At 44.6% G+C, this 14,229-nt stretch overlaps 1 protein-coding gene across 1 annotated transcript in view; it reads right to left on the bottom strand.

Annotated features, from left to right (window-relative positions):
- Positions 1–11,326: 11,326 nt before the first annotated feature.
- Positions 11,327–14,229, bottom strand: part of ARSB (arylsulfatase B) — a 122,954-nt gene continuing 120,051 nt past the window's right edge. Inside the window, exon 8 of the mRNA XM_012721763.1 lies at positions 11,327–14,035. Within this exon, the coding sequence (XP_012577217.1) occupies positions 13,770–14,035 (266 nt within the window). The 3' untranslated portion in view covers positions 11,327–13,769. The remainder of the gene's footprint in view (positions 14,036–14,229) is intronic.

The raw sequence follows: 14,229 nt of genomic DNA, 5'->3' as shown, positions 1-14,229 counted from the left end.
AAGAACCCTGTGATTTGGCTGCCAAATGAATAGAACTGAGAGACAGGATATAGGTGAGTGGGAGAAGAGAATTCCTGAATGAATATTCTTGGGTAACCAGGACAGTTTCCCTGAGCAGAAATAATGTCTAGGCTTATATTTTATTGGTACTGTGATACATGGTGAGTCTGATTTAAATTAAAGCGCAACACCCACAGAAACAGCTATGTTTAATCAATGTGATTTTGCTTTCTGTCTTATCAATGTTAGCAATTTCATCTTCATTCTGGGGTCAAAATGATCTGCTCCTTGAATGTACAAGTCAAAACTAAGGTGTACAAATTTTTTTTAAACCTATGACCTTTAACCACACTGTTGATTCACAATGTCAAAAGACTGTAATCTTCCAGACTGGAAAGTTTAAGGATACTTAGAGTAAAATAGAAACCTGGAATCACATTTTTAAAAAATGTCTTTCCAGCTAAGCTATAAGAGATCCATTTTAATAGCGCAAACTTGAAGGATTGCATGACTATGATCATAGAGTAGTGATTTTTTTAGTAAACCTGTTAGAAAGTGTAGCCCAAATAAATGTTGGTCTTAAAAGCATCTTTTTTGATGCCACTATTACTGCATTTTCAAAATCCTCTTTGAAAGGAACCTTCAAAATGACTTCCACTGTCAAAGGTTTACTTCCTCGATTCAATGCAATTTTCTGCTTTTCACATTTTTTTGCAGTTTTAAATCCTGCCCTTTCTCTCTCTTCCACACTATGAACTAATAATCAGCAGATCTCAAGCAATGTGTTGCAGTGATGCTACCCAGACCAGAATGCCTGGGAGAAAGATGGTGGGGCCAGGTATAGCTGGAAGACAGATCCCAATGGATGGTGGTCACCGCCCCCATTTCTCTGACTGCTGAGTGGCTTTAGGAAAGTGAGTAGGTGACTGGTCAATGTCCTCAATTCAAAGCATTTAAAATTGAACTACCATTAAGTCAGGGAAGAGTTTTCACCTTAACCAAGACATGCAACTACAATTCTAAAGTAAATCTGGACTTGGCTAGTGTCTTTTTCTGAGACAGGTCAGAACATCAACACTGGCTGCTGGAGCTGGTTGCCATGGGGTGGCAGGGAAGTTTGAGCCACATAGATATGATAGTAAAGAGCTAGTTTTTGTTAGTATTCCCTCAATAGCAGCAGTTGTAAGCAAGACTTGTAAGAGCTGGTTTGGGTCATTGTATGGGAAAAGGTTTAGAGTTAAGAAGCTTGAGTTGTGTGGAACTACAGGAGAAGTACCAGTTTGGGATAGCAAAGACTAACAGAAGACCGGGCAAATGTACCCAGATTTGGAACCAACTGAGATTAAATGATATATTTATGAAAATACTTTGAAATTAGAAAATGCCTTTGTAAATTCATGTTGAATAGGATTATACCATTGCCACCGAAAAGCAAATGTGCCTCCAATTATCACTTATCTAAACCTTTCCAATCTCTTTGCTCTTTCCCTAACTTTGCTTGCTTTGGGTGGCTGCATCCCCTGCCCCATGCAGAGGGCAAGAAAAAGCAAAGCTTGTTCCTTTTACAAATTCCCTTCAAAGAACTCTCTCAGGAACCGCTAACTTTTTGTTAGCAAGTCCTGTGGGATTTCTTTAGCGCCTCTTGAGAATGCTGGTCCTTATCTCACATTGACTTCAGCTTTGAAGATTTAGCCAACACCTGAGACAACAGGAAGAGTTTCATTCTACATCCTGTTAGCTGATGCTTCTGCTTAGTCTTTCTCCTTTCTTAGACCTGCCTTCAGCCTCGCACTACTGTGAGGCTTTATCTGAACTATCATAATATGTAGTGAGGTAGGAAAGGTGGTTGGAACTTTATATACAAACAAAACTAAGACAGAAAAATACATTTTATTTTATAAAAAATGGCTGTTGTGTGACCTTGCACTAGTTCTTAGACTAAAAAAGAGAATGAGTTGATATCTATCTATCTACCTACATTTTTGATGTTAGCTATTTGATTAAATCATGACAGCACAGCATGTCTTCCTTCATTTTACAGTTCAGGCAGAGAGACAGGCTGATAGAGATCATTTGGCAAAATATTTTCAAGTGGTTCACCAGTTTCTGAGGGCTTCTCTTCTACCTTTGATATTCAAATCACCTGCTTTTGAAGAGCCAGTTGTATTTTTGTCCTTATTAATTTTGTCTTGTGTCAGTTCTTTGCACTAGATAATTCTACTGGATCCTTTTTTGTTAATTGACTTGTCCAAGAGCAAGTAGGTCTCTAACTCTCTAACTTCACCTCCCACTTCATGAAAATGCATGAAAAGCATTAGGAAATCCACTCCTGGAGCGATTCCCCCTTTGAACTAGTGTCTAGTTCTAAGTAAGTATGTGACAGAAGTAATGGCCATCATTACTTCTGTGATTGTGGATGCAAGCATAGACACCGTCTCCCAACATGAAGTCAAACTATGAGTTGAGATGGGCACCCCAGAGAATCCTTAGCCAGAGTTAACCAGATAAAGTGCATCTGAATTACTGACCATCACACTCTCAGGGTCAACATATATAAGTATTCTGTAGCACATGCCATTCTGTATGGTTATTGTCCTAACAGACTGTGGGTTCCTTGACAGTGAAGCCCATTTGTTTTCCACTGTACCAGTTCACTGACATGAATACTAAGTGATCAATTAATGTGTGTGGTCTAGACATGTTTGTGTCATATCCTTTTCACTAAGATTTATGCTATCCTAGACTAAGTTTGTATCCATATTAATCTCAATCCCTGCCTTTAATCCTCCCCCTTCCCCATTTATCTCCATTATATATAACCCTCACAAAAAAGCCAACTCCCCAATAAAAACCACCTTCTCCCATCCTATGAAAGCAGAGACACCTTTGTAAATGTGGATTGGTAACCAAATTGCATCATCAATGAAACTTGCCATTTACCCTTTGCAGCTAGTTCATGGCATTTGTGAGCCTTAGCTCTGCACTAGAGATTAACTAGAAGACAGGTTTTTGCAGGGCAAGTCACACATGGGAAAGTATTTGTAACAAAGCCTGAACTAATGAGGGAGGGTAATTTTAGAGGAAGACTGGAAGATGAAGGGGGAAAATCTGAGTCTGTTCAAATGTAAGACCATAAAAAGTGTTTAATGCCATCAGCCGGTAACTTGGAGGAGATCCCAGCGTAAACAAAACCTGCCTGACGACTCTGGCTTGTGTAATGGTCACCCTGATTTGACTAAGGCGCTGAAGTCCATCCAGCTGATACAAACCCTTTGAAGATAGCCCCTGCTCCAGACACACACTTCCCCTACACAGGCCTGGTGAGGCTGCCATCAGTCTGAGTAAACACCCTCTGTAGTGGTTGGGGAGGGGTAGGAACAAGGGCCTGACTGAAATCATCCTGAAAGCAGAAGGGGTAAGGTCCTTTGAATTCAACAAATGGAACATTCATCCAACTAGTATTGTTTATGCGCCAAGCATGGCTCTATCAGACAAATATTCCATGAAACAAACAAGACATGAGACTTCTGCCTGACGGGGAAGACAGACATTTATACGTGCATAGCAATACAGTGATGTCCACTCTCACGGCAGGTGAACAAGTCAGGAGCACCCCAGTTTAGCAGAAACCTGCCCAGGGGAAGGGACCTTCACATTCATACCTGAAAAGTGAGCTAATCAAGCAAGAGGAAAGGGAGAAAGAACTAGGCAAAGAGCCTCATGTGTGTTAAGGCAGGAGGAAGGAGCTGGCATTGGGAAGAGATGAAAGAAGTTCAGGAAGTCAGATGAACTGGAATTAGTCATACTGAAAATGAAGCCTAAAGTTGAAAGTTTTCAGTTATACTAAATTGTTTATTTGAGGGAAATGACTAGGTTGATTGAGATTCATTCACAGGAAAGGAGTTCAAGGGTCCCATTAGGGTAAATCAAGGCTCAGGGATGAGCCAGTGTGTGAATCATGAAAGGCACTGTGGGGAGAGGGGGAGGATGGCCTGATCATCAGACCATCTCTCCTGTTGGGCTTCGGTGGGGCATGGCCCTTTAGAGTAAGGTCAACCCCAGGGGTACACTTAGCAAGAAATAAATGATTGCAAAATTGCCTCTGAGAAGGGTGAGTCAGTTAACAGTAGGGCTCTTGTTTAGTCAAGGGGATGTACCGGTTGGGACCAGACTTGACAGTTTGGGGTCACAGGAGAGTGATTAGGCAGCTGCTAGCACCCTTCCCTCGCCGATTTGGAGTTCCTGCCCATGTTCTTATCCTAGTATTAGCATTCTGGCAGAACATTACGTTGAAGGAGCACCAAATCACTAGCCTTCCAGAGGGCTCACAAGTCTAACTTTGTTGTTAAGAAAGGAAAATGACCTTTACATTTTCCTTCTCTGGTAAACATTTCGAGTGCATAGTTTCCTATCTCCACTTAATACTCACCTTCTATTCTAAAATATCTGTTCATCATCCATTCCACTTGCTAAACAAAAGAAAGGGAAGAGGGAAGAAGAAAGGAAAAGTACCTGATGTTGCCATTTCCTTTCTGTCTCTTTCCTTTCCCTAGCCTCTGCCAACATTCCAAAGGTTGGCTATCATGGAGGCACACAAGGGAGCTCCTTGCAGGATCTCTCAACCGGACTCCTGTGCTCTCCTCCCCCTACACATAGACCAGTGCAGGGGGTAGTGGGATCATCAGGTCATTCAAAAAAGAGCCAAAAAGGTGAAGAAATGTTTGGAAAAGTCTATCCTACTGGCACTGAAAGAAACACAAATGTAACATTTTCAAGTCTATCAAACTGGTAAGAATTTTTAAATCATGTAATTATAACCACCTGTAAAAGCAATGGCAAATTGTATTAACCAAGATGGCCTTAAACCCTAGTAATGAAAGAGGCTAATGGTGCCCACCAATTTGGTCTCCATTCTGCCCTCCCTGTTCCAAGACAGGCTGTCTAGGGGGTAGTAGTTACACCTGGGCTTGCGTCCTTTCGGTAGCTAGAGGGTCTGCATGGCATGCAGACTCTGAGTGATTCGGCCTGAAAGTCAGCGGAGCCACCCCAGTCCCCGCAGCCCCACCCTCCTGCACAACCAACACATGTCCTGCCTTCAGAGGCAGAAACTCTCACAATTTCTCCATGACATTTTTTTCTTCTCAACCAGTTGTGGGCCTAATTACTATGGGTTCAGCCACTTAACATTTTACTTAAGGCAATAAAGTTTAGCTAACTATAGAAACCAAAGTATTTCTCCAACAGGGAACTCTAATTCATGTACCATTTTAAATGAAAACATGTATCTGAAATTAAACGTATTATTTATTCTTTTCAAAGAGAGACCCGCACAAATCAACGCTCTTATAAGAAAGTCCACATATAATAGCTAACCTCTGTGTTTCCTTCCTTTATGGCAATCCCCAAAGATAAATCACTGCAAAGGAACTCCAGGAAATAATTTCTGTACCTGAAATATTATGTAACTCTCTTCATCTGAGTCCTGAACACCGTAGGGAAAGGAAGAACTATTGACTTTATATACAAGAATGCAGCTGTGGTTGATAGTGGGAACCAGCAGTTCCTCCAGAATTCAGCCAGACGGTACCCCTTTGTCGTAGATTAAAGACTGGTTGATGCCAATTGCTCATAGAACAAAGCACAACATTAAACTTTTTCAAGCCAGCCAAGTTAACAGAAGTAGAGTGAGCTTTAAGAACCCACCTGTAGCCTCACATCTCCTTCATGTTAGCATTGTGCTGTTGGTTATGTTTGTGCTGGGATGAGGAGCGGAGATGGTCACTGGCCTCAGACCTTTGGGAGGTGATTTTCCTGTGAAATGCATGGAAAACAGGAATAAACTTCCTTTGCAAGCTGAGCACTAGAACTCAAAGATTTTTTCCTTTTCTTTAAGCCTCCAATTAGCTTTTTATCCTGCTACTTTCATACCTCATTAGTTGTCACTATTACTTGGCTAAACTGTTGCACTGACACTCCTCACTGACCTCCCTGCCCCCACTCATCCCAGGTCCTCTGCCAGTTGGAGGTCCATAAACTCTAGTTTTGAATATCTCTCACCAGAGGCTCCCCAAGTCCTCAGTTGTGAGAACAAGACTTTCTACACATATACACTCCTGTCTCTAAAGGTACAGATTAAAGAGAAGACAAGGGGCCCTCCTTGGTGGGGAGCCCTGCACTAAGAAGCTTAAGCCACTTCCTCATGAGTTCGATCCCCGCCTGCCCCAGAGGAGATCCACATGGCGTGGCAGACCTCTCCTCACCCCGCCCGCTGCTCCCCTCAGCAGTGTACTTCATCAATCTGTCTGTTCTGCTCCCCACTCTGTCCCTGGTGAATCTTCTCACCCTCCGCATCTCTGGCCTGCACCCCAGTTCTGCATGAATAAAATAAATAAATCTTAAAAAAAAAAAAGAGAGAGAGCAAGAGTGAGAAGACAAGGAAGCCAGGGACTGGAGGTGGCGGGGCATAGTAGAGAGTGGCACTTTTTACTAGCTCCAGCTGCAACTCTACCAACTGTCTGACTTCATACAAGATCATTCCTAAGAGGTAAAACCATTCACCTAGAGATTAGACATGATTGCGAGGCGTTTAGTAGTTATCGTAAAAGTCAAATGTATGTGCTGAATAAATGTGCTTCACCCCTATGGCATAACTTACACGATTGAAGTGGTGGTGAACTGCCCGGACGGGTGCACATGGGCAGGGGGTGACAGGTGCTGGAGGGAGCCAGAGAAGGAGCAATTCTTAGGTGACACGAGTCTCCTGGGGGGAGGGGGGCTGCAGGGAGAGGGCAGCTTTATGATCCAGAAGCCTTGTATTATAATCCTGACCATCAAGCTCAGGGAATTTCTTCACCCCCGAAACTTCTGTTTCTCTTTTCTCCTCTCAGTGTTTGAGTTATTTCTTCCAAACATCCCATCTCTGTATGTTGCATCTCCACCAACTTGTTTATTGACTTACTTGACTCCTTCCTTCGGCTGGCCCCTCCGTGATGTCTTCATGGTATGCAGAGGATGTGTGTGCTGGTTTCCACTTGTGTTTACACACTGAACTCTTTTAGAAGGCTTCCCTTGCTTCGGGGTCTCCAGACACACCAGCCAAACAAACTGTTAGAAGAAAGCAGCTGTGATTCTTCTCAGATGGAAGGGACGGTAGCTCACCAGCCACCATGGAGTGCCATCCAGAACCGCTGTCAGCAGGGACAGGCCGGAGACCCGATCTGTGCCAACCAGTCACAGACCGGGGACTGGAGACGCTGAATCAGTTAGTGGAAAAGCTACTCCTCAGTTTCCCTCCAGGCCAAGAAGAGCTTGTAGTTCAAGTATAAGAGTAATTTGAATTCCTGCATTTACTTGTATGATTAATAATGGCATGAACTTTCCTTTACAAAGGTGATAAAGAAGCACCTCTGGCTCACTTTTGCTAGTAAAGTGATTATTAAAAAAAGAAGCACCACGTCGACTTCCAACAGTGAGAGCTGTGGGGGTTTCTGGGGAGTTTTCCTGGTCCTGGCTGCCAAGGAACCTCCGGAAGGTTTGTTGGAGGAAAGCGCATCCGTGGACCCCATTGTATACCTGAGTGTAGGTAAAGGAAATGCTCAGGCTTTTAATCTGCTGGCCCCGGTGCGGCCTCCTTTGAACACAGGAGGCGCTTGTGAGCATGCGCGGGTGCTCGTGCCTGATGGCGGACACCTGGAGGATGGTGTTGGTGCGTGAGTGGGCGCAGCTGTGCCTGGAGGCCGAGGCTACAGGGTGCGTCACTCAGCAAAAATTGGCTGGGGTGGAGAAAGGCTATGAGAGGAAGAGACCCCAGAGAAACAAAAGCATAGTGATTCGCCAGGGGCCAGGAAGCCTGTCAGGCCCCTGGCCTCCCCGCTCTGCCCTGCCAGCCTGCGGGCTTTCCCCACAATTGGCAGAGAAAGATCAGTAAAGTCTGAAAAGGCACTGAGGGGGCCAGGACTCTCCTTTATCCATCTGCCCAAATCGATAGAGAACCTCCCCTTGCTTGCTGGCAAAACCCTGAGTATGCAAATCCCACTGTGGGGGTCCCATCTCCCAAAGTCCTGGATTTGGGGGGCCACATATTTCCTTCCATGCTTGAATGTCTTTAATCCAAACACTCAGTCTCTGACTCAAAAACAAAGAGAACCAACCATATTTTGGTGAAGCCCCAACAAGTAATATTTCATACAAAACAGTTGTTCCCGTAACAGAGGATCCATCAATTGAATTTAAAACTAGTTCACAGAAAGAACTCACTGCTTCTACAGTGTAAAAAGACAGCTAAAGGTAGGATCAAATGAATTCGTTTGCCAGGCATTGAGGTGTAGTTTCACTGAGCCCCCTCTACCTCCTCTGCTTGACCCTGAACCTCCTCTTTCTGTCTGCTGGGCCCCCTATTTGTGCTCTGTGGAAGGTAAGCATCACCCTCCTCCGTTGCTGCCCTCAGTGATCCCCAGCCTTGTCCTCAATGCTTGTCAGAGTGGACTGGAATGGGCTCAGCTACAAAATGCTGGCAAAATGGGCAAATTCAACTTAGATTCACTTAATGTAAGTGAATTTACATTCATCCTATTTCATGGCTTACCTGAGGAGGGGAGGAATGCCTGTGGTGATGTCCCTAGCCAGCCACCTCTGCAAGAGTCTGGTGTGTACTGGGGAGGCTGCTGACTTGCTGGTTTGATTGATCACACCTGGCCGCCTGTCCTCCCTGTCCCTCATGCCTTCTGCCCAGGGAGGAGGATGTGAGTAAGGGAGAGAAACTAAGCCCCTCCGAAATACCACCTCTACCTTAATGGGATTCAAATGAAGAATTCCAAAAGCTGTGCCATTTTATTTATCTACCATCTACCATATCCCATAGGGTTCACTTGAGTACAATGAGACTTGAAAACCAATCTGGGAAGTGGGCCACTTAATCACTTTCGGTTAACCTTATAAACCTTTGTTTATAAAGGTTAACAGTAGTTGCTATCTGAGGCTGGCCTCTGGCCTATTTAATTTTATGCGGTTTTTGTATTTGCTATAGTTGTCAGAGCAGTATACATTATTTCTACTGTCAGAAAAGTAGTAAGGGTTATGACATGAAATAACTTAAACTCAACGATTGGTTACCTGAGTGACTGTATCTGAGAATGAAATTACCTCTCCAATTTCCTGACTGTTCCTGGAAGTCAGACCCCTGCAGCATGAGTCACTGTGTTCCTCCTCTGCTTTGTACTATCTGGTGGGTGGCTTCCATGGTGACAGAACGAACGAAGGTGACAGAGCTGAGGCAGGTACCTATATGCTATTACCACCTACCTGTTTCTGGTGATGAGGAAGGGTGCAGACCAAGTAAGCAGGCTGGCCTTTCAACAGGCTGGAAATAAGCCAATTACCAGATTATGTTTATTGTTTACTTGGATAAAAATAAGTTTTAAAATTAAAGTTTAAGCGGTGGCTGGGAAGGATAATAAGCACTTCAGTCTATTTAGTATTGTCTGGAGTGGTCTTGAAAACTGCTAAGTCAGAAAAAACTTGGTTGCACTAGCACAGAATTTGACTGTAAACCTCCCGAGGTGCTGGGGAGGGGACTGTCATGCCTGTTTCCCATACCATTTCCTGGTCTCTAATTCCGCCCCAGCACTAACAGCTGGGTGTAAATCCTTCACACTCACACAAACTTAGGTAGCAACATCTCAGAAATTTGTGTTGTGGAGTGAATGGCCGCGATCAGGTTTTTTCTGCCCTCCTACCATTAGCATCTGTGACCGATACCTGCGGGCTCACACGCTGCCTGATGGCGGCCCCTAGAGTGGATGTGTGCGTGCGTGCGTGCGTGCGTGTGTGCGTGCGTGCGTGTGTGCGTGCATGCGTGCGTGCTAGAGTGGGCGCACCTGAGCCGGGAGGTGGAGCCTATAGGGGCGGCAGCTGAGGACAGAGAGGTGGCAGAGGACTGTGTGGCTGAGAGCGATAGAGACCAGCAAAGAGACCATGGGAGAACACCCCAGAGCCCAGAGGAGTACATATTCACTAGGGCCGGGGAGGAAGTGGGGAGAAGGAACTGAAAGACCTGCCAGCCTCCTGGCCCCCAGACCCCCCTCCCTACCCTGCACCTGGTTACCTCACTGCAAATGGGGTAGAAAGATCATTACAAGCCTAAAAAAGCCAATGAGGGCTCAAGGACTCCTCCTTTACCCATCTGCCTGGATCACAGAGAATCTGCTCAGTGCCTTGCCTTGCTGGGACTACATGTGAATTCGGGTTTTGGCAAATAGAAAAACCTAAAGCTGTGTTTACAAAAGCTTTCTTCTAACAGTGACTTCCCTCTCAACATTAAAAATGTATTTATTTACGTGCTTGTCTGACATGCTGGGAATATATGAGAGAAACGTGGTGCTCTTTTGCTCAAAGGGCAGGTGGTTTTGTTTGTTTGAAAGTACTCTTTAATTAGGTATAACATAAACTGTAAAGTGCATGACTTGAGTATGCAATAAATTTTTGCATATGGACACAAACAAGTAAAGGTGACTCATATCAAGATACAGAGGATTCTGGCCCTCCCCGGTGGCGCAGTGGGTTAAAGCACAGCACTGAGAAGCTAAAGCCACTTCCGTATGAGTTCGATTCCCGCCTGCCCCGGAGGTGACCACATGGTGTGGCAGACCTCTCCTGACCCGCCCGCTGCTCCCCTCACAGTGTACTTTGTCAATCTGCCTGTTCTGTTTCCCACTCTGTCTCTGGTGAAGCCTCTCACCGCCCCTGAGCCTCTGGCCTGTACCCCAGTTCTGTATGAATAAATAAATAAATCTTAAAAAAAAAAAAAAAGATACAGAGGATTCCCTGAACTACACAGGCTCATGTCCTGCTGTAGGCAACATCCTTTCCCCCAACAAAAGTGCCATGTTAACTTTCAGTCATCTTTCAGTCATCTTGGGAGTGGAATCTCCAGCACCAAGAGAGCCTTCAAATGACTGCAGCCCTGGCCAACTGCTTAAATCCTGAGCCATCCAGCTAAACCACTTTACTCGTTTTGATATAATGTGTGGAATAACTTCAGATAACCTGTGGAATAATGAGCGTTTATTATTTTAAGCCAGATTTGGGGAGTAAATTGTGATGTAGCAATAGGGCACTGATACTCTTTCACTAATACTTTATGTTCACTCCTACCCTCTCTTGACATTCCTCTAGCATCTTAGTTTATAATTTGTATTTTGAGGATAATGACTAACACATTATTTTAGTTCTGACGTGTTTGCAATATTCATTTCATATCTTTCTTGAGATATAAATAATTTACTATAAATTTGGCTCACACATTTCAAAAATTGTAGCAGAAACCATATACCATAAGTTACCATTTTAATCATTTTAAAGGATACAATTCAGGGGCATTAAGTGCATTCATAATCTTGTACAACCATCACCCCTATATATTTCTAGAACTTTTGCTCACCCCAAGCGGAAAACCCACACATACTAATTTTTTTGGTCCTCCAAATCGGTAACAATCATATAGTAAAGAAGAAAAACTAGCTCACAATTGAACAAATAAAACCTTCTTTAAAGGTAAACAAATTCAGAAAAGAACAACCTAATTCTTCTCATGACCACACATGGACCTGCTCACATTCTAGTACAGAAAAGAAAATCAAGTGAGACGTTTCTATAATGGGTAAAATGAAATCTCAAAAGTTTCACAAAAATTTATGCTTTAAAACTCTTTTGGAACCCAGTAAGTGTGGAACATTCACAATGAAGATGATGATTGAGAAATTAGAATTGGGATGGCTACTGGGAGTCCAGCAGAGAGCAAAGAAATGTCATGTAGTGATGGTGTGACCTACAACCTTACATCCATGGACTGTAAGGAGCCAGAAGGAACACGTGCACGCAGTTCATATATCTCCCACAGGTGTGGGCATGAGAGCCCGAGGCATTGTGGCTGGCTGTTTGCCAGCCCAGGAATGGGGTCAAGGTGGGTAATAGGTGTCTCTAGTTCTAGCACCATTTCCTGCCAATCATACTATTTTAATGCAAATTAGTAGTGACCAGAAAACACTGCTACTGAATTGAAGGACTGGCTATTAGTAGTGACCAGAAAATACTGCTACTGAGTTGAAGGACAAGGCCCTATGTCATCTTACTTGGTGGTTTTAGGTTCTAGTATCCTATCAAAAATAGAACTGAGGATTATTAGCAAAAGAGTCTTTGGTAGGTATATTTCTCCCTGCCCCTCACCCCAAAAAAGAACTCACAACTTCAACCCAGAGTTTCCTACGACCGCCCATATACATATATATATACACCCCGTGCTTCCACACTGGGAAGGCAGCTAGAAAACAGAAAAAGTGGTTGGAAGACTTATATTACCTCTGTATTCAGTTCATTGGGCTCCATCTTTCATGGTGTGAGGACTTTTTATTTACTCACCTGTCAATTTACTCATTTATTTAGAAAAATACACTGAGTGACTTCTCTGTTATAGGTACTGAGTTAGGCATTGGGGTTAAGTAGGGAATGAAACAGTACAGCTAATGCAAAAGAGTCTCATTTTTGCGCATATTTCTCTGATTTTGATGTTTTGGGGAGCTAATGGGAACTGATTCGCATCAGGTCATTACAGGCACTGAGACAGAGCTGGCAGGTCAAACTATGATCCACTCTCCCCAGTCCCAGAAGCTCAATGCAGCAGTAACATTCTGAGAGATCAAGAGATCAAGGGATGGACTCTCCTTTGCGTTACTAACACCCAGTATCCCAGATGACGGCCAGAGTCCTTCAAATTTCCCATTTCTATCATCTCAGGACAGAATGATCATTCCTGGGGTTTTTCCTCATTGCTAGAGAACAGCACTCCTGCTCAAAGTTACACAATCATGACAATAAATTCTGTAGAAAAAAACTCACCAAGCAGCTGAGACACGTCCAAGTGTTCCCACCTAGCTCTCTTGTGTGCACCATAAACCTGCTCAGAGCCAGGTGCATCAGTCTCTGGGCAGCCTCCGGTTCAGCATTAGGTGCAAAAGGAAGGCAGCTGGCAGTGCCTCCAGCTGGCACTCAGATGGATAGGCCAAGTGGCCCTTCTAGGCACAGGCACCTGAGTCACAAGGAGGGGGAGGAGAGTAATGCAGGGAAGTAGGGGGTAGCGTGATGAGAAGTGGCTGGGGAAAAAACGGGATAAAAATATATTTCTTCACTATAAGAACCGCTGATCTTATAAGAAAGGGTCTTTATGCTGTGCAACATGATGAGTGCCTGGGGCAAACCCAGGGGGGTGTCACTCACACAGGATGCCTGCACAGGAGCCTGAACAGACAGGGAGGACCCCAGGCCAAGAGAACCATTAACAACTGTCTGCTCTCTTCATCTGTTACAAGAAATGCGAGTCATTCCAATAAAAACCAGCTATTGGCAGAAGGACATCTAACATCTGACGTGTGAGACAAAAAGAGCCAGCTGCTCTAGCCTCCAGAGCTCAGTGAGAACTTCCCAGGTCAAACCCAGTTCCCTGCTGTCCCACAGCTCAGCACAGAGTGGTGAAGCAGCCCGTGTCTCCTCTGCACACATGCCCCAGACAGAAGTGGAGTGTTTCAGATTTTATCGGGTTCTTAAATGCACCAGGAGTTGAAATGAGACACCTCAATGTGGTTTAGAACAAGGGTCAGGTGAACCCAGATTGGGAGAACAAATGAACAAGACTCACAGGAGTAAAGGCCTGAAGTCCAGCTTGCAACAGAAAGGTTTTCTCGCCCCCTGCCACCCACGGTCCCCAAGCTGCCTAAACTCTAAATCCAAGGACCCCAAACCCCGGTGCTTTTGGGGTCACAGCGGGGGTCCTGTGGCGGGAAGTACACAGGCACTGAGTGCTTATGGTAGAAGTGCAGGCGAGATAGGAGCTGCTTGACGATGTGGGGATAGTCTCTTGACAGGTCACGTCTTTCTTCTGGGTCTTGATCAATGTCAAAAAGCCAAAGGGTCTTGGTTGGTGGGTCTGAGGACCGTATCTCAGAAACGTTGTGTTGAGAAGGTGGAGGGAACCAGTGACCACAGCCTGGTGAAGAAATATAACAGTTTATTGGGGGAGAGGCATGATAGGCGTGTCTAACTTCAGGGGAGTCCCGGGACCGTGGCTGAGCTGAGAGAGATGTGGCTGGTGAGCTGTGTCTGGGTCTTTCAGACTCTGGCTGCTGGTGCTTTAACTTGACATAGCTCACTGCTTCACAACCAGGGACATCCAGGAGTGTG

The sequence above is a fragment of the Condylura cristata genome, unplaced genomic scaffold, assembly GCF_000260355.1.
Source record: "Condylura cristata isolate star-nosed mole 26May11 unplaced genomic scaffold, ConCri1.0 scaffold00007, whole genome shotgun sequence".
In the NCBI taxonomy this organism is placed as follows: Eukaryota; Metazoa; Chordata; class Mammalia; order Eulipotyphla; family Talpidae; genus Condylura; species Condylura cristata.
This window is presented reverse-complemented; position numbering and strand designations above follow the sequence as displayed.